Source organism: Lithobates pipiens, unplaced genomic scaffold (assembly GCF_037356315.1).
Source record: "Lithobates pipiens isolate NorthernLeopardFrog02 unplaced genomic scaffold, aLitPip1_a1.2 Scaffold_18, whole genome shotgun sequence".
Lineage (NCBI taxonomy): Eukaryota > Metazoa > Chordata > Amphibia > Anura > Ranidae > Lithobates > Lithobates pipiens.
The window spans coordinates 311624328-311651768 of record NW_027507758.1 but is presented as its reverse complement, the minus strand read 5'-3'; the positions used below and the strand labels follow the sequence as shown (position 1 = coordinate 311651768).

At 38.5% G+C, this 27441-nt stretch overlaps 1 protein-coding gene across 5 annotated transcripts in view; it reads left to right on the top strand.

Moving 5' to 3' along the window:
* KLHL32 (kelch like family member 32) overlaps nucleotides 1-27441 on the top strand; it is a 291710-nt gene that overhangs the window by 227540 nt on the left and 36729 nt on the right. For all 5 annotated transcript variants that reach the window (XM_077487215.1, XM_077487214.1, XM_077487212.1 and 2 more), the window contains one exon: nucleotides 9121-9847. In XM_077487215.1, the coding sequence (XP_077343341.1) occupies nucleotides 9121-9847 (727 nt within the window). The remainder of the gene's footprint in view (nucleotides 1-9120; nucleotides 9848-27441) is intronic.

The following is a 27441-nucleotide window of genomic DNA, read 5'->3' as shown; positions in this document are numbered from 1 at the left end:
GCCACTGTCTATGCTCCTAATGATCATCAAGATGCTTTTCTACACCGTGCATTGAATCTACTTACTTTTTTACGCACACTTTTTTCTCTCTGTAAGGAGAGAGAACGATACATTGTATCTTTCCTCACCATTCATAGAGATAGAGAAACACAGAGGCGGGCTTCACAGTGACTGATCACTGAGGTAGCCAATCAGAGGCTACCACAGTGATCAGGTGACATGGAATTTGGAGTTCCGGGTCCCGATCGTTAGTACGGGGCCCGGGGGTAATGGTGAGATCCCAGTCTCTGTGCTGGGAAGGCACTGTGTGGCATGCTCCCAGCACAAAGGGAGGTATGAATATATGCGGCCTCACTGAAAAAAGCCCACTGCAGTAGGGCCACATATATATGTTACGTCATGTCAAGGGGTTCAGTGCCTCTTCCCCAGAGTGAATAACGAATCTACATAATGAATCCACATAGCTGAGGTCCTCCACCCACTTATTATTTTTGTTGCATGTTGTTGAACTCTTTCTCATTCAGCAATGTCTTCTCTGAGGATTGGTGAGCAAAACTGAACTGCATATTCAAGTTGAGGATGGACCAATGTTTTGTATTATTAATTTATCTCTGGAATTTATGCCCTTTTTATTGCATGAGAGCATTGTGCTAGCTCTGTTAGCTGCAGTCTGGCATTACATGCTCTTGCTAAGTCTGTCAAGCACCCCTTGATGATTCTTTTCTATCGCTGATTCTCCCAAGGGAAACCCTTCTAAAGTTGCAGGTGTATTTTTGGCGCTCAAATGTATAACTTTAAATTTCTTTATATTGAACCTCATCTGCCATGTAGCAGCCCCCCCCCCCCCCCCCCATCCATTTTGTCAGCATCTTCCTGTAATGATGCTACATCCTGTGATGAAGTTATTTCCCAGCATAATTAGCCTTCATCGGTAAACACTAAAATCAAGCTTTAATCTCCTTCCAACCTCTATATCATTAATAAACACATTGGACTGCATTGGCCCCAGGATTAGGACTGAAAAGTATATGTGTACAATTCCCTTTTCTTACATCTACACTGTAAACCTTAGAGTAGTAGCCTTTCAATCATTGTTTTTCTATTAACCACTTCAGCCCCAGAAGGATTTGCCCCCTTAATGACCAGAGCTTTGTTTGCGATATGGCACATCATCGATTTAATGGACAATTGGGCCGTCAAGCAACATTGTACCCAAACAAAATTGATTTCTTATTTTTTCCACAAATAGAGCTTTCTTTTAGTGGTATTTGATCACCTCTGCGGTTTTTATTTTTTACGCCATAAACAAAATAACAGACAATTTTGAAAAAAATAAATATTATTTTTTTTATGTAGCACTAACCCCCAAAGGAGCTGCTGGTTTTATTTGGGCTTACCGTTACCTCACCTGCTCGCCTCTCCGTCACAGGGGTCCCATTGGAGAGTAGCCCAAATGATGTTGAATCCGACACTTAGTCCTTTTTTTTAACATTTATTCAGGTTAAGCACAAAAGTCTTTCAATAGAGGGTCAGAGGATAAAGGAGGAGTAGAGCTAGTAATTGCGGGTTAGAGGTATTGGTCAAATACAGAGGACAAACAGCTCCACAGACTGGATCCAGCAATCACCGGATAGGCCCTTCTCACTTGACCTAGCAGCCGATGAGATGCTCAACAAAGTCTCTGCCACAGACTTGTCAATTGAACTTAGAAATCTTGAGGGTTTTAGAGAACTACCATACAGTACCAGTTTCTTTCAGCTGACCTTGCAATACTGTATGGATATTAATCCGGGTTGCATCCTCCAACTGAGTTTCCAGGCTCCTCCAGAGTCACCAGCCTTGTGCTCGATCCTCTACTAGAAAAGTCCTCCCCTGGATCCTCCAGTTTTCTTGGCCTCTCCCCGCAGGCAAGAGAGCACAGGACCACCCCTGGATCAGTAGGCCCCAAGACCTAAACTATCAGCCAGCCCCGAGGCGCAGGACCATGTGACACAGACCCCAGGCCAGGAGGGCCATGAGGTCAGCACAGCGGACCCCAGAAAACTAACCACCAAAAATGGCATCAGTACCTTAAATACCCTCTCCCAGAATGCACAGCAAGGAAACCACTCCAACTGAGCTATTTCTGAGCAAGAGGTGGTATTTAATACATCCAGTCTGCTGCATTTCCACACTTACCGGCGGTGACAGCGACACCTATGGTCAAGTGGGAACCAGTGCAACCCAGCTGGACTGCCACAGAAACCAGAATTTTTAGGAAAAATATTAGCCTGAGCCAACTGCAGCTTCAGACAACTAAATTTGAAAAATAGCGTCTACCCATTAGGAGCAGGGTGCTACATGTACTTTCAGCTATAATACATATCCAAAAAAAATATCTATAAACAAATGTATTCATCAGTTTAGGCCGATATATATTCTTCTACATATTTTTGGTTTAAAAAAAGCAATATAATATTGATTGGTTTGTGCAAAAGTTATTGCGTCTACAAACTATAGGATAGATTTAGGGACTTTTTTTAAAATTGTTTTTACTGGTAATGGTGGCAATCTGTGATTTTTAGCAGGACTGTGACATTGCGGCAGACAAATCTGGGCCCAAATGACTCTTTTTTGAGGACCAGTGACATTATTACATTGATCAGTTCTATAAAAATGCACTGAACAATGTAAAAATGACACTGGCAGGGAAGGGGTTAACTGTGTTCCCTCAGCGTGTTCTAACTGCAGGGGGACGGGCTTACTGAAACATGACAGAGATCACTGTTCCCAATCATCGGGAACAATAGATCTCTGTCATGTCACTAGGCAGGATGGGGAAATGCCTTGTTTACATAGGCAGTTCCCCATTCCGCCTCTCCTCAACGTGAACGCAGGCCCCCGCGGACATTGAGTCCGCGGGACCCACGGGCACACGCGCCCACTATCCTGCCTTTACAATGAGACATACAGGTACACCCATTTGCACAGTGGAGCCACTCTGCCGACGTATATCGGCGTGAGCCAGTCGGCAAGTGGGTGACATTATATTTAAAATGACGAGAACCTTGAGGAATGGCTCACAACAGAATTGCTCAGGAACATGGCCTATGATCCAGTGCAATTCCTGTGTGTTCCTCTGCAGTGCGATTTTCTCATTCCATTTATTTGCAGGGGCTGAAGTTTCACCAGATCGCAGAAAAAGTAGTGCAGGTACTAAAACTAATGCATTGCAGAAAATCACATGCTACTGTGGTACCATGCAATCTGGTGCCTGAAAACACACTGCATTTGGGGTGCTTTTTAACAATGTATTGGCATCTGCAACAGATTGTAAAGGCAGTAGGCTTTGAACACGGTGCAGGAAACTTGTATTGAACGCGCCTTTCCCGCACCATGTTCTGGTGTGAACCAGCCTTGTTGCCCAATTCCACACAGATCATCTAAAGGCAATATAGACATAAACCTAGGGCTTGGTGAATGTTTCTGAAGCCCGGCTACAACTGTCATGCTTCTGTAGTAAACCGGGAATAGAAAATCTGATAAAATCTGTGTGCCTGCCTGTCACCTCACATGGGAGGATGCACTGTATAGGTAGCTGGCATCTGATGGGTGAAGGGGAGTGCATGGCAGTACAGTCAACACAAATGAAGAAGTTCCTATGTGCCTTTTACAATCAATGTCATTATCAAAGGGATGGGGGTGAGAACTAAACTCCGGCTGTGTTTAGGTCCCTATTCTACCATAATCTGTCTATGCCACAAAGGCCCAAGCTTTATCTATCTAGCCAAAGCCATTCTGTACATAAGTATACCACCTGGAGCTTTGCTCCACCATACAAAGTGTCAGAACAAGTTGTGTTTCCCATTATGTGGAGGGATGTACATCCAGTAAATCTTCTGGCTATTCTAAGCTTTTCCAACAGATTAAAAGCTTATCCCTAATCAAAATAAAATATGTATTGTATATATACATATAGTACTCACAATGTCTTAATGCAAAGTAAAGTATGTGTGGAATCTTTTGACTATAAATAATCTAAAAACATATTTATGAATTTTGGACTTGCAATATCTTGTTTTTCATTACATTCAAAATAGGGAAAGAATGAATAAAATATATGTGCCTCAGATTGAAGAAGTGCGACATTTCAGCTAGTAAAAATACATATTGAATTTTTTATTAAGTATAACTTGAAGTGGTCATGATCATAGTCTGCAAATGCCATGTACTAAAACAATTTGAGCCTTCAGTTAGTTATATGGTACACTTTGTGCTACCACTGAATGAGTGGCTGTTGACATTTGCTTTTGATAAACTGCTGACAAGCTATGTGTTTTGGTTTAATAGTTAATGATGCTATGTAATTTTGAAGATAAATGTACAGTAACGATTCTGTATTTTAAATTACAAGGCAATACCCACGACATGTGAAAGAAAACACTTTCAGATATTGGAATTTTAAAGTGCCTCTTCTCCTAGGCTTCTCCTCCTGTTATTTTTCTTACTATGTATCCACTGAAAGCAGAGCTACTGTATACATCAGATACATCTTAATGCACATTTCAGGTCATTCCTTAAAGATCTTTTCTGCTTTACCCATAGATTAATTTTTTTATTTTTTTATTTTTTTTAAAGTGGACCTGAACTAAAAAAGGGCTGCCTGTGGCTGTTGGCATCATGAGATCTAAAAGAATTGGTAATGTCACCACTGTGCTGCTCACTTTCTCCTTACATAGTTACATAGTAGGTGAGGTTGAAAAAAGACACAAGTCCAACAAGTCCAACAAGTCCAACCTATGCGTGTGAGAGAGAGTTGGGATGTTTCTGCTTCCAGAGGCCAGAGATAATAGTCTTGGCCATATGCAATAGGTGGATCAGAAGTGATTGTTTGTATCTGCTCCTTAGGACATTTCAATGGTAGACTGCCATGTCATTAGCTAGATGAACATGTCCATTGCATAATTATCCCCCTCATCTTATTCAAAGGATTTCAAAGCTTAGGACATGACCACAGAATATGAAACCATGCAGCCCAGCATCTGTTAGAAGTTTGGGTACAGATTATATGAAAGTTAGATGGTTAGAGAAAAGATTATTTATTTAGTGCCACATATTTTTTGTTTAACTATTAACACTTTGTGGTAAGGGGTACTAAAGTACCCCAGTACTCATTCCTTAAGGAGGGGGAAGCTATTTGGTGGACTCTAAAATGGGCTTCCAGATTCCACCATAAGTCAACCCCCTCCATTTTACAATTACCCCTTCCTCATTTTTGGAGCATATGAAGGTGGGGATGAGGCCCCTGTACCTCAGCATTGGGACAAAGGTCTGTTCTGGGGGGGGGGGGGACCAAACCATAGAGTATGCAGGGGGCCTGGGGCTGCACAGTAAGTGCCCTAGGGCTGTAGGTAATTTCTATATGAACTATTTTCAAATGCAGTTCTATTAAACATTGCTTTTACATTTTGGTCTGCGGCCTGACATTTTTTCATAACTGCAAAAAAACAAAAACACATTTTTCTACCTTGCAACCACAGCAACAACACTCTATAGGCAGGATATTGCAGAATCCTCATTGCCCCCACTACTGTAATTGGACCGCTGACAGAAATCTGAACACACGTCAAGGTCAGATTACAGGCATCCTCCTCTGCAATGTCCTTATGTTTACTTCACTGAGATCTTCAGTTGGTGTAATATTTCATTTAAGAATAGAGGCTTATGTGATTTTAGTAAAGTCAGACTCTTTCACTTGCTAATTTTTACAATTATTATGTATATATATATATATATATATATATATATATATATATATATATATATATGGAACAAAAGCAGGTAAAGATTTGTTTAAAAAAGTTTTCTAAAATCTTTGCAAAGTAAAATGTATAGTGTATTCTAGTGTGTGAAGATTATTTCTCATATTGTGTCCTAATAAACTTTTTCAATGAAAGGCATGAGTATCTTTCTAAAGTATACCTGACTAGCTGATTAAGCAGAAGTTAAAGTGGAGCTCCACCAAAAGGGGAAATTCTGCTTTAAGGCACCCCCCCCCCCCCCCCCGTCTCCAACTGACACTTTTTTTTTTGAAGGGGGGCGTGGGTACCTGATTTTGACAGGTTCCCACTTCTGCTTGGATTGCCTAGGCAATCCGAGCCTAGTTCTCCTCCCCCCCTCCCTGCAATCATCCAAGACATGCCACGGATCCCAGAAGTCTGCGGGGCCATTCGCAATGCACAGTGTGGCTCGTGTATGCGCAGTGGGCACCCGGCTATGAAGCCGAAAGTTGTCACAGCCGAGTGCCCACAGTTGAGGTGCTGGCTCCAGAGAGAAAAGACTGAGAGAAGGGACAGCTCGGATGAGCACATCGTTGGATCCTGGGACAGGTGAGTGTGTGTCTATTAAAGGTCCGCAGTTACACTTTTTTGCAGCTGCTGACTTTTAATAAACACAAAAATGACTGCAGCTCCTCTTTAATTGTTACATTAGATTTGACTTGTGTGTATGTAAATAATTTTTCCTATCTTTAATTTTCTTGTTTTTGCCTTTGTTTAATTAGGATTTAGTGGTTTGACAGTATGTACTATTCAGGTTTATTTAAAGTAAACCTATATCAGAAAAAAACTTTTTAAGACTAACCCAGCATTGAATAACGTACATCAGTAGAGGCCTGATTAGTTATTAGGCATGCTGTGGTAGTTATCATTATATTCATCCAAAATATGTGTTGTATATGGACAATTTCCTTTAGATGTCTGGTGATACTGACAGCTACAGAATTTTATTGTCTCGCATCTGAGGGGACTCAGAGTAGGAGGGGCCCTTACATAATTTAAATCCCTCTGTGTTAAGCTTCTAGTTGATAGGGGATTGTTGTCCATCTCTTATAAATTATTGAACCATTGTGGACCACTCACACAGGCCTAGTTCTTTTGGGGAATGGGAGGCGGAACTTGAGCTTAGACTTTCTGAGGTGCAAAGATGTGCAATTCTAAATCGGCGCCACTCCTCCTTTGTCCGTGCAAATACACAGGAGAGGAATTATAAAGTTTTAACGAGGTGGTACAGAGTCCCAAAGTTGGTGGGCATTGTTGTACCCATGTGTCTCCGACAGATGTTGGAGGGGTACAGGCAGTAGAGTAGGGCTGAAACAACTAATCGATTAATCGACAACTAATCGATTATGAAATTAATCGATTATTATTTTCATAATCGATTAATCGGCCAGTAACATAATGGGGTTAAAAAAAAACTAAAATGAGCCTTTTATAGTACAAAAAGAGCAAATAATCGCTACTGTAAATATTACTCACTGTTCTACAGTAAAAAAATATGAACCCCTTACAGTAGTGATTATCTGCTTTTTTTCTACTATAAAGGGCTAATTTTAGTTTTTTTAACCCCATTATGTTAGTAAACATCTTAGGCCTGGTTCGCATCTATGTGTTGGTGCTTTATTTGCAGAAATGCACTACAGTTCATTTACATGGTTTCCTATAGGACACGTTCACATCTGAAAGGGTCAGGGACTTTTAACGCAAAATGGCGCTTTATTGGTTCAATATACTTCAATGGAGAAGCTGCAGAAAAGCATGTAATGTGTTTTTGCAGCAATTTGTGTTTTTTAATCTGCCCAAAAAAAAAGGCAAAAATGCAAATTGCAGTAAAATCACGTGCGCAAAAAACATACAGCAAAAAGCTTTGCAGAAACAGATCAAAAGCAAACTGCATAGGTGTGCACCGTGCCTTATGCTGGGCACACAGATCAGTTTTCAGATGAGAATATTCAGACGAAAAATCTTTGTACATTCGCTGAATGAAAGAATTTTGTTTGAAATTTTCACTTGTTTTTAACATTCTGTTTTTAAAATGAATGTAATTTCTGAACGAAAACCACATACATTGTCTGAAAATTCCTTTGACTAAGAAGTTTTCTATTATTTCCAAATTTTCCCGTCACTGTGGTTGAAAATGAACATCAATTTGACCCATTTTTTTTTTTAAAGGTCATTAACCGATTAATCGAAACAATAATCGCCCAACTAATCGATTATGAAAATAATCGTTAGTTGCAGCCCTACAGCAGAGTTCGTACATTCACATTTGGTGGGATTGGTCCAAGCTTAGATCCTTCTGGATGGAGATCAGAAAATCGTTCTTACATATTACTCTAGTACAAATAGAAGATGATCTGGAACAATGCCTACTGCATTTCAATTAAGACATAAAAGAAAAGTGTAGTCCCCCATCTTTTAAATGCTGCTAAAGGTTTAATACCCGTTTATTGAAAAAAAAAACACAAAAACTCTATTGAGAACTGGATTAAACAAGTTAATTTTGTCATGGACACGGGGGAATGAATACAAACCTGCTAGGGTAGGTATGAGAGATTTAGTAAAAAAAGGGAAGATGTAGGATTTAATGTATGTACTGTAGGAACTTATATTGATTCAAAGCATACCAGAACTTATTTTTGTTTGTATTTGGAAAAGGCTCTTTTGAGCTCTCTCTTACTTTTTTTTCCCTTTCCTCTTGCCCACTTGTTTATGCAGTCATATGATTATAGGGTAAATATTACATACAAGTAGAGATGAGAGAGGGAGGTAAGCTGGTCCTGTGTGGGGGAATTAGGAATTGTCTTGTATGAGGGTTTGTGTTTTGTATTTTAGATTTTTGGCACATATGTAATGGAGAAGAAATAAAGATTATAGAATTTTTTTTTATTTCCAATACAGGCTTATTTAAATAAAGCAAAACTGATGAGCAACATACATTCATCTGAATAGACTTGTTTTCTATTTTAGAAATATCTGAAATCAATTTAGTTGCTGTGCTTTGTTGCAGTTTGTGCATCACCATTTCTACCTACATTGCCACAATAAAAAATCCATTATACGTCATCTCACAGCAATAGGAGCTTCATTTGTCAGACATGTCTAAAATGAAAAGGTGTTTTCTACAACGTCTATTTAAATTTTACTTGTTTTACAAACTGTACTTAAAAATGATGGTTGAAATTTAATTGTTTGTGACAATCAAGTTTACAATTAGACACTTTTTATGTCTGAGGTTCATAAACATTACTAAATACATTAACAATGGTCTAAGCATGACAACTAACCCTTATATCTTTTTTAGTTGGCTGTGGGATGGCTGGAGCATAACTGTCGTTATCAATACATAGATGAACTACTGCAGTATGTACGTTTTGGCCTCATGGATACAAATACACTTCACACTGTCGCCCTTTCTCATCCTTTGATCCAAAGTAGTGAAAAGGCAACAGGACTTATAAATGAAGCCTTGGAATACCATGAAAATATCTATGCACAGCCAATATGGCAGACCATAAGGACAAAACCACGATTCCAATCCAGTACCCTCTACATTGTGGGTGGTAAAAAGCGGGAAATCTGCAAAGTTCGTGAATTAAGATACTTTAATCCTGTTGATCAGGATAATGTTCATATAGCAGGAATTGCAAACTGGAGTGAACTGACTCCGATGCCAATAGGACGGAGTCACCACTGTGTCGCAATCATGGGGGATTTTCTGTTTGCTGCAGGGGGAGAAGTTGAACATGCTACTGGTCGTACTTGTGCTGTGAGGACAGCTTGTCGATATGATCCTCGAAGTAATACATGGATTGAAATTGCTCCAATGAAAAATTGTCGGGAACATTTTGTCCTTGGGGCACTGGACAATTGTCTTTATGCAGTGGGTGGTAGGAATGAACTTCGACAGGTGTTACCCTCTGTAGAACGATACTGTCCAAAGAAGAACAAGTGGACTTTTGTACAGTCTTTTGACAGGTCTCTTTCATGTCATGCTGGATGTGTAGCAGATGGCCTTCTCTGGATCTCAGGTTCGTGAGATTTTTTTTTTAACTTGCCTTTTTTGTTTAACACTTTTTAGATAGAAATCAGTGTGATAAGTAATATTGTATATTATTATTATGACGGATAATCCCAACATAGATGAAGATATATAGACACTCGAACAGATTTGTGCTTGATTGAAGTCAGTCCAAGGTTTGTAAAAAATTGTCTTAGATTCTAAATAAAATATATCACATGCTGTGGATGGCATTTGTGTTTACTGCATGAGTATCCAACAATGCAACTTAGAGTTTTTGGAGTGACAAACTGAACCACACCTGATTAATAATTCCTGAGTGCATTGCAATAGAACATTAAATGGGGGAAAAATTTGACTGGTGGTACACTGAAGTTAAACAGCCCAAAATTGCAGGAAGTTCACTCCCAGTGACCATGTGAGGTGTTTTCTGGATTTTTGCTGGGATAACTTAGAACTCAAAAAAGGTACATCGTTTTTCTAGATAGAATTATTAACAGTACTATTACTGATTGCTTTTACTTGTTGCTGGACTTGCTCTTTAATGAATATTATAGGTACCCACTGGGCCTACAAAAAGCAGCTCTAAGTAAAATAAAAATGAAAGTGCCAGTCTGGTAAAGTTAAATTTGATTATATTGCTAGAAAAAGAAAAAAAGTAATGTAAAACATATTTGATTGATATGCTTCCAGCTTGTCTGAAAAGTGGTATCGGTTTTTCAAGGGATGTTAAAATGTAGAAAGATTGTCATGACCACCAGTTTCAGTAGCGTTATTCATCATATATAAGCCTTTAACAATTGATACCAGTTACTGAAGTCTAAACATTATAGAGTATTTTCTACTGAGCCTCTATTAAACCATGTAGGCACAGTTCATTTCATTGCAGAGCACCTCACAGCTGTCATTTGCTAACCTAAGTTGAATAAGCACTTGAATCATGAAACTCTTTATAGAGAAATTACCAATTCTCGGAAAAGGCTGGTTGCCGAACAGTCCTGTCATTCTGCAAAATATTGGTATTTATCATTGAAATAACTTTCCGTTCACCTTTCCGGTGGCGTTCTCTTTCAGCCTTTTGAGAGGTTCAAATTTTCAGTAGCCCGTGGTATACTTTGACTACAACTTCAAGGATAAAATGCAGCATAGTTAATTCAATTTTTTTAGGCAGAATATATTTTAAATTTCATCTGTGTCACTTCAAAGTTAGAAGAAAAGTTGTTTTTGAAAATTGATGCTCATTTAAGATGGCATATTTAATGCCAGATGTATCTATAGAATGCTGGTAAGATGCAGAATATCCCCCTGGGGAGGCAGATCAAAACTGCCAATCAATAAAATATACTTATTAGGGGAAACTGCGGAATGTGTGCAAGTGCTTTGATTGCAGGGGACAGTGTAGCAGCATGGGGTACCATAACCTAAGAGCAGGCAAATCAGCCTGATGACTTTCAAAGCCAAGAATATCGCTGTAGGCAAGGGTACTCCACACTAGGAAAAAAATTACAACATATATAGACTGTTAATAATTTCATATCTATTTTTGTGTCGTCAAATCTGTATGCAAATCCACTGCATCTCATTTCAGAAGATTAATCTAAAAGTGAGAGAAGAGGTATGTGAAGTGCATATAATTATCAAGGACCTCCAACACTGCAGAAGAGAAGAAAAATATTCCACAATGTGTTTGTGTTTTTCTCTTTCTTTGAGACTGTTTTCTTTTTTTACATCTTAAAATATCCCAGTTTATGCCTATTGTATGGGTTAAAGTAAATAAAAAGTGTCAAAGTAACATATTAAAACAGCTGATTAATTCATACAGAAGTAAGGAGTACTAACACCAGTGGAGATTACATGATGGTGTGCGGTCATGTGTGTAGTAAAATGGAGGTGCCAGATAGCCTAGGCATAGATGGGCAGATGTACCAACAAGAATGATGGGCAATGAGATGTCAGCCCATCCCTAAATGACTCATGTAGTTCCATAACTTACCATTTCTTACCTTAACTATAGAGAAATTAGTAATTAGTATTTGGTTGTAAAGGGATTTCCCAATATGATCATTGTAAGGCAAAAAGAGTAGAGTCAAAATAATTGCTTGATTTGCCTGGATGTTTTTGAAGCAAAACTTTACTTTGTCCCTAATAGGCAAAGTAACAGGTTCGCTGTAGAGCAAGCACCATATGGTGTCTTGATTCACCCTGTGCTGAAATGCAACAATTTAGTGCCAGAGCAATGAGAAATATCTGGCACCTCCAGATATGGGGAATATGCAACACTTCCTCTGCCTCTCTATATTACAGTTCTAGTTACTTGTGTGGTAGAAGAACTAACTGAGCCATCTGCAGGTTCCAGTGTTCAGGAAGCCAAAACTTGCGCAGAGTGCATGGAAAGCACGGAAGAAAACTATAGTCATCTTAGTAGAACCAAAAAGACAAATGGCCGCACTCCCATATGATGCAAAAAGGTTTTGATAGCCAAAATCATAAAGTGCGACAAAACGCAAGCAGAGGAACAAAAAGGTTGACGCGTTTCACACGAGATTCGTGCTTTGTCAAAACCACATGGAAATACAATTGTCTCAATATATATGTGAATTCCAAAGTAAAACACAGATGTATCCAATCTCATAATCGCACTTCCTGTTTCAAATCCTGTCATGCATAAAATATCATTAATACAATTCAGGTGATGCAAGCTAAAAACAAAATAGCCATAACATAAATAATAACAAATGCAAAAATAATAAGACATAGCATCATTCTGAAAACATGTAATAATACATGAACAAAACGAAAAAAAAAATGTATGTATAGCTGCATTTGACAGTGGAAATTCTATCATACAGACACTATATATATATATATATATATATATATATATATATATATATATATATATATATATAGATATATATATATATATATATCGGTATGTGCAACCTATCTTCCTATTGTAAGGTCCCTGCCAAGGAAAAAGCATTCATATGGACATGTATACACACACATAAATATATATGAATGTACATGTCCATATGTTAGGGCCAATAATTGCACTCAATGTGTATAAAACACCAATGAACCGTATATTATGAAAAATAATCTATACAATGCAATAAAGTATAGGCACAAAAATAGATGCATGTAGAAAAAAGAACAAACAATAATTCAACAATATTGTATCCCATCTTAAAAACAGAGCGGAAGTGCATTAGTGATCCTATGTATCCACATGCATATGCACACAGGCCCATATAGCAGCATCACACAACACCCATAACATGTTATCAAAATAACACAATAAATATGTGTGAAACAATACTGCTACAAACGACGTGTCCATGCTCATACGTACAAACACAAGGGAAGACAGACAAAGAGGCGATAGTAACCCACCATCTGTCATCCATCATAGTTAGTCGTAGTAATGGGTAAAATCCCACTCGAAATTCAAGCCCCTTGGAATTCTAGTTTGTAAGCTAAATATAAAAAAAACGTCACGTTTACACAATATCCTAAAACTATCGCCTCCTCTTGTTGATGTTATGACTTTTTCTATAGCCTTTATATGTATTAGAGATGTGTTACCATTATGGATCTCATAAAAATGTCTTGCGACGTTAGTGGCATGTTCCTTTTCAGTGTTGCGAACGTGATCATTCAATCAATCTCATAATCTTCTTGTTGTGTGACCAACATATTGAATGCTACACTCTTTCCTTGTAATCAAATAAATGACATGTCTAGTATTACAATTTATATACATACTAACACTGTAGGACTTCCCACTAACACTGGAGGAAAAACTATCCCCTCTGATAATGTGCAGACAACACGAGCATATGTTGGCTCCACATCTATATAGTCATCTTAGTGTGCTTGAAGCGCAGCAATATGTTGGTTTGCTCTATTTGGCAAAAGACAGGTACACTAAAATAAGCTATGATGCATTAAAAGTGCACTATTTTTCAAGGCTAACTCAACCTTTTTTAGCATGTTTCATTTTACATCCATATATTTATCCCAATTAAGTGTAAGCAAGGAAAGTTTATATCAGAGTAGCAACGCTACTTTGAATTGAAGAGAAGTGCAGCATCATTGCTACATTATGTGGACTTCAATTGCAGAATCAAGGTATTTGTGGGACTAAGCCAAAACTGTAAATGCATCTGCACTTATAATTTGGTGCTAGAGCACATTTTTGTTTCATGGGAGGTCATCATTTTACATTAAAGACAATTTTCTGTCACCCAAAGCCCCCACTCTTTTCAGCAACCATATATATTAGAATATCTACTTTCAATCGGAACAGCCCTGTGTCCCAATGCTGTGGACTACTGCTCGGTGCTGTGTTCTAGGAGCTGCACATTTCTTACATTGTATCATAGACATCTGTGAAAAGCATGTCCACTAGAGATGAGATTCTGGTTCATGGTGAATCCAACATGTTTGTGGTTTGCAGACCTAGAGAAACAATACAGGAATTTTCCATAGTAACCATAATGCACCGCCTGGCATTTAAACTTCTTGGCTTAGAAGGGGCCATAAGGGGGCTTTTGGATAAGCTAGTCCCCTCACTTTAAACGTGTTAGTTCTTAGCAGCCATATTGATAATGTGCTTTAGCTTTAGATTGGAAAATCATAGAAAGTGATGTTGATAAACTGCATAGGGAGAGATTAGTGCAAGGCTTGTAGACACTGGCAGGTTTGTTAAAGTAGATGTAAACAATTACTGAATGTCATGTAGGTATCAAAATGCTGTGCATCTTGGAAAATCTAGGCAGTAGGGGAAGGGAAAAGATTTTTTTTTTTACTGCTAATGACCTGCAACGTCTTTGCAGCTGGCCCCTGTCCACATACACTACAGTGATAACAGGATACATGTATTTTTAAAAGGGAATATTTCCTAATTGATGCTGGCTGAAATTTTATTACAGGACCTCCCAAAATGGAAAGTGAAAGAGTGCTAGGCTGGCCTACAAGTGCTTGGCACATGGGGAGTTTGGGAATATCTTTTTATTCTGCTACATTAACCTGGCACGGGAAGGTTGCTACTGAAAACATTATTGATTTGAATGTCAAGGCTTCTATCTGGGGAAGAGCGGTATCCTATGGCCTGTATAATTTTAAACTTCATTTTTGCAGCTTCCTGTCCTTCCCCTTTTTTCCTTGGGTGCATCTCACAGGAAAAAGGATTATGAAGGCTAAAGCCGCGTACACACGGGCGGACTGTATGGCCAACTTAGTCCGTCGAAACACATTTCAGCGGACAGTCCGCTCGTGTGTGGGCTTCAGCGTACTTTTTCAGCGTGCAGTCTGGCGTACTAAGTATTTCGGAATTTCCGTAATACTGTCCATCATACTTTGGTTTCAGCGGACAATCTGCTCGTCACTAGGCTAGTTTGACGGACTAAGAATGGCGCATGCTCAGAAAGGATTTACACGGCGAAAGGTTGCATTGCTGTGTATTGGACTTCCTATTTCTAGTCCCGTCGTACGTGCTGTACACGTCATCGCGCAAGCTTTCGACGGACTGTTTGTGCATCCGTGTGTGGTCAAGTCCGTTCATTCGAAAGTATGACGGACTGTCCGTCGGATTGTATGACGGACTAAGTAGGCCATACAATCCGCCCATGTGTACGCGGTTTAAGATTAATTAAAAAGAGACTCCCGCCAAATGCGGTGGCCCCCACAAATACCAATTTGGCCCCTCTTCCCAGTTGCCATTATTTTTACTCAATCTGCAGTACCATCCCTGCCAATATTTGCTTGACCAGGTCAAGTCAAGGAAATCAGTAGCACTCACGCTTCTTTATAAAGGTACAGTGGTGCTCTCACAATTCGGAGTACCTACCTTACAGCATAAAAGAAAGTGTAATTGACCATCATCATGTATGAGAGGCATAACACATGCCCCTTGAAGCCTGGTCCGTGTCTTTCTTCTCAAAGAAAGTGCCCAACTCTCCATCTCCTTGTTTTCCTCCTCTGCCTCATTGCATTGCACATGCTGGTAAAGAGCAAGGATGGCCTTCTGGGCAAAATAATGGCTGTCAGGACGTGGCCTTTCTGGGCAAAATAATTGCCATTGGGTACCTGCTTGTGTTGTGTTGTGTAGGCCATAATCTTGCGGAAGGGAGTGAGTCTATGCGCTAGAAAGGGATTGGCTGTAAAGCCAGCAGTTTTGTCAAGCTGGCATTAGGACACTAGACATAATGGTAATTCGGGGACATTTTTTTCTTGTGCTCAAGCAGCAAATGCCCAGACTGCAGAGCTCTGTGGACTGGCCCTTGAGGTTGCAGTGGTCTCTACAAGTTCAATGACATCTCATAGCCAGTTTGCAGGGTTTCGCAAAAAAAAATAAGCTGGAGGAAAGGGGCACTTTAGCAACATTGAAGACAAGTGCCACATTTGAACCTGGGAGGAGTAAAAAGAAAGGCTTTCAGCCACTTTACTACCTCTTGCACAGGGCTTGACAGGACCACTGGCAGGGCAAAACAAATTCAGCTCCCATAACCTCTCCTCATGCCATATTCACATTGAAGAAGTAGAAGGGGATAAGAAGGAGTAAGAGGTGAAAGAAGAAGGGGAGGAGTAGAGGGAAGAGAAGGCAGAAGAGGGGAGGAGGAAAAAGAGGTAACATTAGCAAAGCTTGTCTACCCAGTGGTGTACATAGGGTAGTGCAGTCATGCTTCGGGGTGTGTGCTGTAGTACCACCAGCAAAAGTATGTCAGATGGACACAGATTATTTTTTTTGTGTATTGCACGGGATGGATGTCAATGTTGAGGGGGGATTTGGGGCTGTGGGGAGGAATATGTTCTGAGGCAAAATGGGGGCTGCTGTGGGACATGTGGGCTTTGGGGGATTTACACTGTGAGGAGAGGGGAATTTTTTGTTTTACCTTGCCTGCACTCACTGTGTTATACACTGCTGACTCATGTACTCTCTCTGTTACACAGGTGAAGGAAATATGTGTAGAGTGACAGTGTGTCAAAAACTGGTCTGTCTCATCCACTAATAGCAAACAAAGAACAAAGGTCTAGTGCAATAAATACATCACATATCCCTTAGGATGTTAGTTAGACGGACCTGTGAGTATTAAAATATATAAATGTTTATTGAAAATTTTCTAAAATTGTATATATATATATATATATATATATATATATATATATATATATATACAAATACAATGTAAAATCAAAAAGAAAACAGTATCTTCATATGTGCAACACAGTAACAGCTCAGAAAAGGCCTAAGACACATATTTCATTGAGAATGACGCCGACGTGTTTCAGGCTATCCATCCTTTTTCACAGGCATTACAGTCATCTCATCTATATATAATGTAAACATATTCATATTAGTACAGTTTCATCAAAGTAAGGGTGTATAGCTCCCCAAAGTTGCCATAATATATAGCCACAAAGAAGATACTCACAAGCCGTGGCCCTCCACTATGCTCAACAACAGGGGGCAAGTTTGATGCAGACCTGAATCAGTATGACACACTGCATTGTGATGTCACCAGCGTGTGGGAGACCCACCCATCTGTGTTCCGGCCTGGAATTCAAACAGGAAGGAGAACAGTATAGTAACTGCGCTCAATAGGGCTAAGAAACTACGGGACCCCCAGGTGGAAATAGGGGCCCCGTGGGATTCCCGCGCGCCGGGCAGTGATGGTGCCCAACATGTCTGGCTGACAACACAGATAGTGAAAAGAAATAGAAATAGGGATGAAAATATATAAAAAAAAGTATTGAAAATAGAATGGAAATAAGATTGAAAAATAAATATAAAATTAACATTAGAAAAACAGAGAAAATAATATAAAATGGAATAAAAAAGAAAAAAAGAAAGAAGATGAAAAAAACAAAGAAAAAGAGAAAGTTGAATACAATAAAAATATTAATTAAAAAAAATGGTATGTAATCAAATACACATAACATCCTCAGTGCATAAAAATAAAAAATTATATAATGATTGAAGGACCACAAAGATGATAAGATCACATGGTTGACCCCTAGTGGTGGCAAACGAAGAGCACAGGCTGGAGTAAGAGCAAAGACATATCTGAAATGACAATCACCAAAAAATGAATAAAATTAGACAAAATTGATGACGTTGACGAATGATAATGAATATAGACACAAAATATGAAATTCCGGTATACATTCTACATTACATTAGAAGCCAAAGGATATTAACAATAAGTAAACATATCATAACATCAAAGAAAGCATGCATTGACATTACAGGTCAAGTTCGCAGACCCCAGATTGGAAACCTTCAAGAAAACATTTAAAATGAAATGCCTCATTGAGGCTGAGGGGGTAAGGTAGCATTGAGGTGGAATATCCACCTCAATTCATTCTGTAAGAGCAATTTATTAAAGTCCCCCCCTCCGATGTTGGGGGGAATGTGGTCTAAAGCTAGAAAACGTACTTTAGGTGTATGGTCAGGATGTACTAGCCGACAGTGGCGGCCAATAGGCAAATCCGGGTCTTTAATTTTAATGCTCACAGTGTGCCAAAATGGTAGCTTGGTTTTCCCCACATCAAAGCAACCGCACTCACACTGCAGGAGATAGACCACCCCGGCAGTGCGGCAGTTGACATATGACGAGGACGAAAATTATCCCCATTAGGCAAAACATCCCTATTAGTGATGTCCATATATTTACAGTATCCACAGTTCCCACAGCGGTAAGTACCCAGGAGTTTGGTATTCATAGATGTATTACCAGTGTATTGACTCTTGACTAATTTATCACGTAGAGAGGGAACTCTTCTATATGTAAGAAGTGGTTGGATGGATACAAAAGGTGCAAGAGAATTATCAGTACTGAGTATATGCCAGTATTTAGATAGTACATCTTTGATTTGTTGGTGTTGTTGACAGTAGGTCGTGATAATGCGTAAAGGGGGACATTTGTCCTCATGTTTTTTAGAGAATAAAAGGTCCAGCTTTGGTCTGGCTTTGGCCTTTTTGTATGCATTTTTTAAGACACTATTGGACTAACCACGAGCCCGGAGTCTTTCTCTGAGTCTGGCAGCCTCTTGATCAAAAAGAATGCCAGCTGAGCAGTTCTGTCTAGCCCTAAGGTATTGGGCAAACGAAATAGATGCGAGTAAAGGTTTGGGATGGAAGCTATATGCTGCCAAAATAGTGTTTCCAGCGGTAGATTTCCTGTATAGTTGACTAAATGTCCGTCATTGTCCTTAGTGATGGTTAGATCCAAAAAGGATATACTTGAAGAGCTAAATGTCATAGTGAATTTGAGGTTCAATCCATTGTTGAAATTAAGATAGTGGAGGAACTGATGAAGTAAATCTAGGGAACCATTCCAGAACAAAATAATATCGTTGATGTACCAACGCCATGTCATGATACACTGAGTAAATGTAGTTGCAGTGTCCAAAAAGAGTAATCGTTCCCACTCCCCCAGGTACAGATTGGCGTATGCCAGGGCACAACAAGTGCCCATGGCAGCGCTCTGTACCAGGAGGTAGTGGGACCCATTAAATGAGAATAAATTATGCCTAAGAATGAATTCCAAGGCCTTAACAATAAAACCCGAGAGTTGTTAAGAGTATAGGTATGAAGCTGATAGAATATGACGAATGGCCGAGAGACTTAGTTGGTGTGGGATAGAACTGTAGGTTTCCAATCTGGGGTCTGTGAACTTGACCTGTAATGTCAACGCATGCTTTCTTTGAAGTTATGATATGTTTAATTATTGTCAATATCTTTTGGCTTCTAATGTATTGTATAATGTATTCCGGAATTTCATATTTTGTGTCTATATTCATTATCATTTGTCAACGTCATCAATTTTGTCTAATTTTATTTATTTTTTGGTGATTGTCATTTCAAATATGTCTTTGCTCTTACTCCAGCCTGCGCTCTCCATTTGCCACCACTAGGGGGTCAACCATGTGATCTTATCATCTTTGTGGTCCTTAAATCATTATATAATTTTCTTCTTTTTACGCACTGCAGATGTTATGTGTATTTGATTATATACCTTTTTTATTTATTTATTTATTTTTATTAATATTTTGATTGTATTCAACTTTCTCTTTTTCTTTGTTTTTTTCATCTCCTCTCTTTTTTTCTTTTTTTATTCCATTTTATATTATTTTCTCTGTTTTTCTAATGTTAATTTTATATTTATTTTTATGTTTCAATATTATTTCCAATACTTTTTTATATATTTTCATCCCTATTTCTATTTCTTTTCACTATCTGTGTTGTCAGCCAGACATGTTGGGCACCATCACTGCCCGTCACGCGGGAGTCCCACGGGGCCCCTATTTCCACCTGGGGGACCTGTGGCTTCTAAGCCCTATTGAGAGCAGTTACTATACTGCGCTCCTTCCTGTTTGCGTTCCAGACCAGAACGCAGATGGGTGGGACTCCTGCACGCCGGTGACATCACGACGCAGTGTGTCATACTGATTCAGGTCTGCATCACAGCACTTGCCCCCTGTTGTTGAGCATAGTGGAGGGCCACGGCTTGTGAGTATCTTCTTTGTGGCTATATATTATGGCAACTTTGCTGAGCTATACACCCTTACTTTGATGAAACTGTACTAATATGGATATGTTTACATTATAGAACATATATAGATGAGATGACTGTAATGCCTGTGAAAAAGGACGGATAGGCTGAAACATGTCGGCGTCATTCTCAATGAAATATGTGTTCTTTTTGATTTTACATTGTATTTGTATATATATACACACAATATTATACATTTTTCAATAAACATTTATATATTTTAATACTCACTGGTCCATCTAACTAACATCCTAAGGGGTATGTGCTGTGCTTATTGCACTAGGCCTTTGTTCTTTGTCTGTTACACAGGCATTCATGACCCCTGTACTCTTTGTGATATTCACTCCTGACCCTTGGTCTCTCTGCATTACACATATCTGCACTATAGCAAGTCCTGCACTATAGACTCTTTCTTGGACATTTTATGGTTCTGAACACTGCAATCTGTACACTGGATTTACATTACATTGTATACCCACTGGAGGTAGGCTCTGTGCAGAAAAATATGTATGTAATGGAAGTGTTTCATTTATTAAAATTGATTGTGCACAGGTTTGTAAGTGTCTGTTAGACTCTTGCTCATGGCACAGTAACGAAGTCACTTGGCATCCTGAGCCTTTGAATATTTACAAAAAGTCACCTTGGTAGCCAAACAATGGCTACACATGTATATTTCACCTAATGTATATTAATATTGGTATTGCAGTGGACTGAGAGCCTCCCTACTTGATGCAGCTTTCCATCCTTAACCTGTATCTGCAAGGTGGCACTAGATTCCTTCACATGTGCAAGGGCATTTGGGGGGCTAGAGGTACAATCCTACAATAACAACTGGTTCTACAGCATAATGATGCTTTATATACTCATTACTAATGTGTTTTTATTTACAGGGTCTAACTTTATTAGTATGGTCATGCTAAGGTAATTACCTTCCTCAGAGACCCAGGCTGCCCATAAGTTAGACGGTTTCTATGAGAACACAGTAAGATCTTATCTACGGTGTGATATTCAGACATATTCAGACATGGCTAACAATAACTATAACAAAGTGGACATACATAGAACAAAGGGGACATACATAGAAAAAATTGGAATAGGAACTTTTAAGGTGTCTATATCAATGTAATACACGAGAACATATTTTAAAATATAACAAATTTTATTTCATACATTAAAAAAGATATAATCGTCTCCAAAAAAAAGTTTTTCACAACGATAAAATATATTGTACAACGGTATTTGCTTGACATGTTTTGCCAAGATGTGGCTTCTTCAGGAGACCTTATATTTAATTCTACAGAATGTTCACTGCAAACAGAGAAAATACAAATTGGACATAATAAACAATGGGACCAAATGCCCCTATTAATTCATTTTACAAAACATGGTTACATTGAATCATCTAAGACCATTCTTACCCTGAACATTTTTCAGATCAGTATACAAGTACACCAGGGCCACAAGACTACCATCTGTAGGAAATCAGTGTGTCATAGGCGGTCCAAAATATACTTTTCAATTTTATTATGTATGCCACTCTGTCTCATTTATATACTTTATATTTTTCTCCATATTATGGCTTCTTCAGGAGTACTTATATTTAATTGTACAGAATGTTCACTGCAAACAGAGAAAATACACATTAGACATAATAAACGTATGTCTTCTTAGCAGACACTGCTTTGTATTTTCATGGGTAATTGAGATGAGCATATTGCTTTTTTAAATGCAGAGACTCTTTAGTGGTCTTGTATGTCATTTCAGCACTTAAGAATGATACGGTGATGATTACAAACATGTAGCACACACACACACACACTATATATATATATATATATATATATATATATATATATATATATATATATAGATAGATAGATAGATAGATAGATAGATAGATAGATAGATAGATAGATAGATATAGATAGATAGATAAATAGATAGATACTTTTTTGGCATTTTGGACCTCTTATGACGCACTGATTTCCTACAGATGGTAGTCTTGTGGCCCTGGTGTACTTGTATACTGATCTGAAAAATGTTCAGGGTAAGAATGGTCTTAGATGATTCAATGTAACCATGTTTTGTAAAATGAATTATTAGGGGCATTTGGTCCCATTGTTTATTATGTCCAATTTGTATTTTCTCTGTTTGCAGTGAACATTCTGTAAAATTAAATATAAGGTCTCCTGAAGAAGCCACATCTTGGCAAAACATGTCAAGCAAATACCGTTGTACAATATATTTTATCTTTGTGAAAAACTTTTTTTGGAGAAGATTGTGATATCTTTTTTGAATGTATGAAATTAAATTTGTGATATTTTAAAATATGTTCTAGTGTATTACATTGATTCAGACACCTTAAAAGTGTAGTCCCTATCTATTGGGATGTAGTGTCTTGCTCCCCACATCCTTGACTAACAGATTGTATTTCATATAACAAAGGGGAGTAATGGCACTCAACACAGCATGTTTATCGCTACTAAATAAACAAGGTGCAATAGGAATAGATACATTTAGCATGTGCTTCAACAATGTATAGAAAGGTAAGAGGCTTTCCTGTCTGCCTGCAGATTACACAAAAGAATCCTGTTCAAACATACATGCTATAAAGTATATACTAGTTGCCCTGAAAGATTATTAAAAAATTGGATTCAATGTTGAACAAAGTTAAGTATGAGCTTGTTACACTTCATCGGAAGCTCCTCCAGAATCCTGCAACAGTAATAAAGCAAAGTATAAAATATACCTCCAAGGTCCACACATGAGGCCTCTGTTTACCAGACCGGCAGCCTGCATATAGACATACCTTTCCAAAGTATTTATCTAAGATACAGCCACATTCTCTCCAGTATGGTGGAGTACCAGGGAGCCATAATGGGCCAATGTAGTCCCTTTCTAATATAGCCCCCATGATGGGGCACATTTGGCAAATTTGTTCTCGGAAAACCCTAGGCGTCTGAATGCTTCCAAGATGGCCACGGCGGTTCCGAGGAAGTGACCACACATGCACAAGTGCATGCGCCATAGACATCCATCGGGATCACAGAAAGAGCTAAACCCAGTCAGCCACCAGTGACCCCTGGGTGCCAAGAGCATGCGCACAGCACTACCAAGGGACAGCGGCAGCATCCTACTATAAAAGGGGTTCAGCTCCAGTGCATCTACCACCACCCACCCCTACTAGGCATGCCAGGGTCCAAGTACTCATGGTATTCCTGGAACTCTGATTCTGGACTCAACAAACATATAACAATTTGCATTACATATTTTAAGTGACAGCTCTAACCAACCTCCCCACCAAGTAATATACAGGGTGAAAAACACATATAAAAGGAACCATCACCCAGTATAAGGCAGAAAAAAAAATAATGGGCAATAAAAAATTGCGTTTAGGATTAGAATCCTATTAAATAGACTTTAACTTTTAATACCAAATAGGCTTTACATTTTAATGCCATAAAATAGTTTATCATCAGGAGGCTCAAGAAAACACCTGTGATCCCCGATATTCGGAGTGTGTTGCACCTCTGATCTCCTCTTTAAACCCCCACTGGCTCATGATGCTGTCCATGACGAGCAGCATGTGATGTCAGATGCAGTGCAGCACATGATAGGGAGAGCCTGTCTTTCAACTCCATTCACAGAATTCGATGTATCATGGTAGTGTAGTAAGACTAGTTCCATTAACGGTCAAAGAAGCAGGAGGGGATGGGTGAGCAGTGCAACTTTACTGATTAGGAACTGCTGGTGTTAACCTTTACATTGCTGGAAGACAGCCACTCATGGCAGTATCTCTCTCAGGGCTGTGAATGGGACACACCACATTACACATACCTAATGTGTATGGTGCTGTATCCCCATTAAATGTTTTTACTAAATGTCAACTTCAGCACTTGCCAAGAGACACATATTTTGCAAGAAGTGTAAATGTGATCACTGAAAAGCCAAAACACTAAAGCATGTTTCCCAAGAGAGTTGGTAATTACTTTCTCCCCTATTAATATCAGCCAGTGCATGCCGTATGCAGCCAGTGAAGTAGGTAATGAGGAGAGTGTATGGTTTGCAAATTATCTGAGCCTTATAGATCTGTATTGCTGTACATGTGGAGCATACTGTAAAAGATCTTTTTCAAACAGCAGAACATTAACCTTTCAGTGTAAGGTTCTGTTGAAAAATCTGCAATAATTATACTGAAAATAACACACTTAAGGACTAGGCACTGCATTACTGATTCCAGATGATTATCAGATTATGAGCAGAAAAATAAATACATCCTTAAAAAAAAATAGCAAATATAGTGAAAAAATCCATATACATAACCCTATACCTACAATTGTTTCACAGGAAGGAGAAAATCCCTTATAAAGCATCTTACAATTGACACCCATAGGGGGGGAAATCCATACTGATCCCCCAAGGCAATACACAAATGAACTGAGCTGGCTAGAACTAGTTCCTGAGAGAGTCTCATACCCCTTACTGTGAAGAAGACTTTCCACATGTGGAGGGTAAAATTATTTTCGAAGAATGTTCCCTTGTTCTTTGCACTAGGTTCATATATGGGCAATTTATTTATCCAAGATGATCATATCCCACCTTAAACACCTCTTCACAATGGAGAATAAAACCCAGTTCAGATAATCTTTCCTCATAGCTAGGATAGGTCTTCTTCTTGCATGTGTCTTCACTCTGTCCAGTTCCCCAATATTCTTTTTGTGAACTGGTTCCCAAAACTCAACTGCAGATTCCAGGTGAAGTCTTTATATTGTGTATGATTATATATCTCTCTCTGGAAAATGCAGCTTGGCATTGCATGCTATTAAGCCTATGATCTACCAGAACACCCAGATCCTTCTCCACCATTGACTTCCCTGAAAGTTCTCCTCCTATAATGTATGATGTATGCATTTTGTTTATCTCCCAAGTGCTTAACTTTACATTAACATTAACCCTCATTTACAGCATATTTGCCCAGTGCATTAAGGTCTGCTTATAAGCTGAACTTCCTGTAAGGACATCATTCCACCTTGTAACTTGGTTTCACCTACAAACATAGAAATAGTACTCTTAAATTCCAAACTCTATATTTTTTATTAATATATTAAAAAGGAAGGATCCCAACACTGTACCTTGGGGTATGCCACTAACAGCCCCAGACCATTCAGAATATAATGTCTGAATACAGGTTTTAAGACACAATTCTATTAATTTACAGAAGTTTTCTAAACCTATGGACCTTATCTTAAACAACTATCAGATACTTTTGGGCAGTCCAAGTATGCTATGTCCACAGCCACTTTTTGTACGTTTTTGCTTCCCTACTCCCTAAACTTGTTGACAAGTTTGGTTATTCGTGAATCCATGCTTTCTATTGCCTATAATATTGTTTTCTAACAAAAACTATTTTATATGGTTCTTTATCAAACTCTATAGTATCTTCCCAACTATAGAAGTTAAACTAACATGTCTGAAGTTACTGTACATGGTAAATACTTTGATCCATTTTTAAAAAATGCAACTGCATTTGCCTTGCACCAATCCATTGGTACCAGGCTAGTCATTAAAGAGTCTCTAAAAATTAGAAAAAATGGCCTCAAAATAACAGTGCTCAATTCTTTAAGGACACTTGGGTGTAACCTATCTGGTCTTTGAAATCATGTTATAGTCACTGCTACCCAGAGGTTCATTTTTATATGCATTTTTAGTAAGCTCCATATTGTATTCAATTAACAAGTCCAGCAGAGCATAATTTTACAGGACCTTACCTTGAGAGATCCAATATTGTGAAAATGATCCCCAAATACCATTACATGTGCTATGTAGACATGGGCGGCGTCAAAAAATTTATTTAGTTTTGTTCCATATGAAAAAAAAAAATTATTTCGTAATTCGTGTACGAAATTTAATTTGTATTCGTAGGAAATACGAATTTTCGTTAGATTCGTAAACTTGTCGTTAAAATAACTAAAGTTTGTTATGATGAATTTATCATTATGAGGGATTCCCACCATCCCTGTGCTGTGCTGACTTCCTGGGTTTTTAACTTTTAGGTTTGTTAACTTTTCGTATCATTACGTCCCTGTGCTGAGTTACCACTTCCCGGGTCTGTACACCTGCTGTGTGTCCATTATGAGGGGTTCCCACCATCCCTGTGCTGTGCTGACTTCCTCTGATTGGTGAACAAAACACCAGTCATGTGTCTGTTAATTTGGATACGAAATAAATATTTCGTATTTCGTATATGAAATTCGTAAGCATAAAAATTCGTATTTCGGATTCATACAAATGTACGAATTTCCAGAAATTCGTATGAATTTTCGATTCGTACGAAACTAATCGCACATGTCTAGTGCTATGCCCATTTTATTCTTGGCAAGAAAGATTGAGAAAGACTGTTTTAAGTATTTCAACTTGCAAACATGTACCCTACTCATTCATGTGCATTATGGGTCCATTTTAACACATCCTACAGCATAAGTCTTGAATTGCTAGTCTTTGCTTTAAACAAGATTTTAGCAGCCTTCATTATCAGGTTAAAAGGCATATTATCAAAAGGCCTGGACTCGTCAATGGTGGGCATAGGGGTGGCATTTTTAGTGTTGCTCTCCCAAATGGAGGAAATATTTATTTAAAAAACATCTATATATGTACTTCATTGCTGATAAGAAACCGATATCAATGTGTAAAAAATACTTACCAAGGGCACAAGAAATACTAAACCTCATCTTTAAACAACAGTTCCTGTTTTGTGTTGTAACTACAGTGTTGGTTGCTGCTGCTATGAGAATCAAACATGATGTTAGTGTTATAATTGTAAAAGCAGCTCAATAGAGAAATATATGAGTACACAAAACACACTGGGGTTTATTTACAAAAGGAAAATCCACTTTGCACTGTAGATCGGTATAGATCTGAGGGGAAGCTCTGCTGTTTTTATCATCCAATAATGTGCAAGCAAAAATGCAGTTTTTTTTTAATTTTCTTTGCAGGCCCCCCTCAGATTCACAATGACTGCACTTCCAAGTGCACTTGTAGTGCA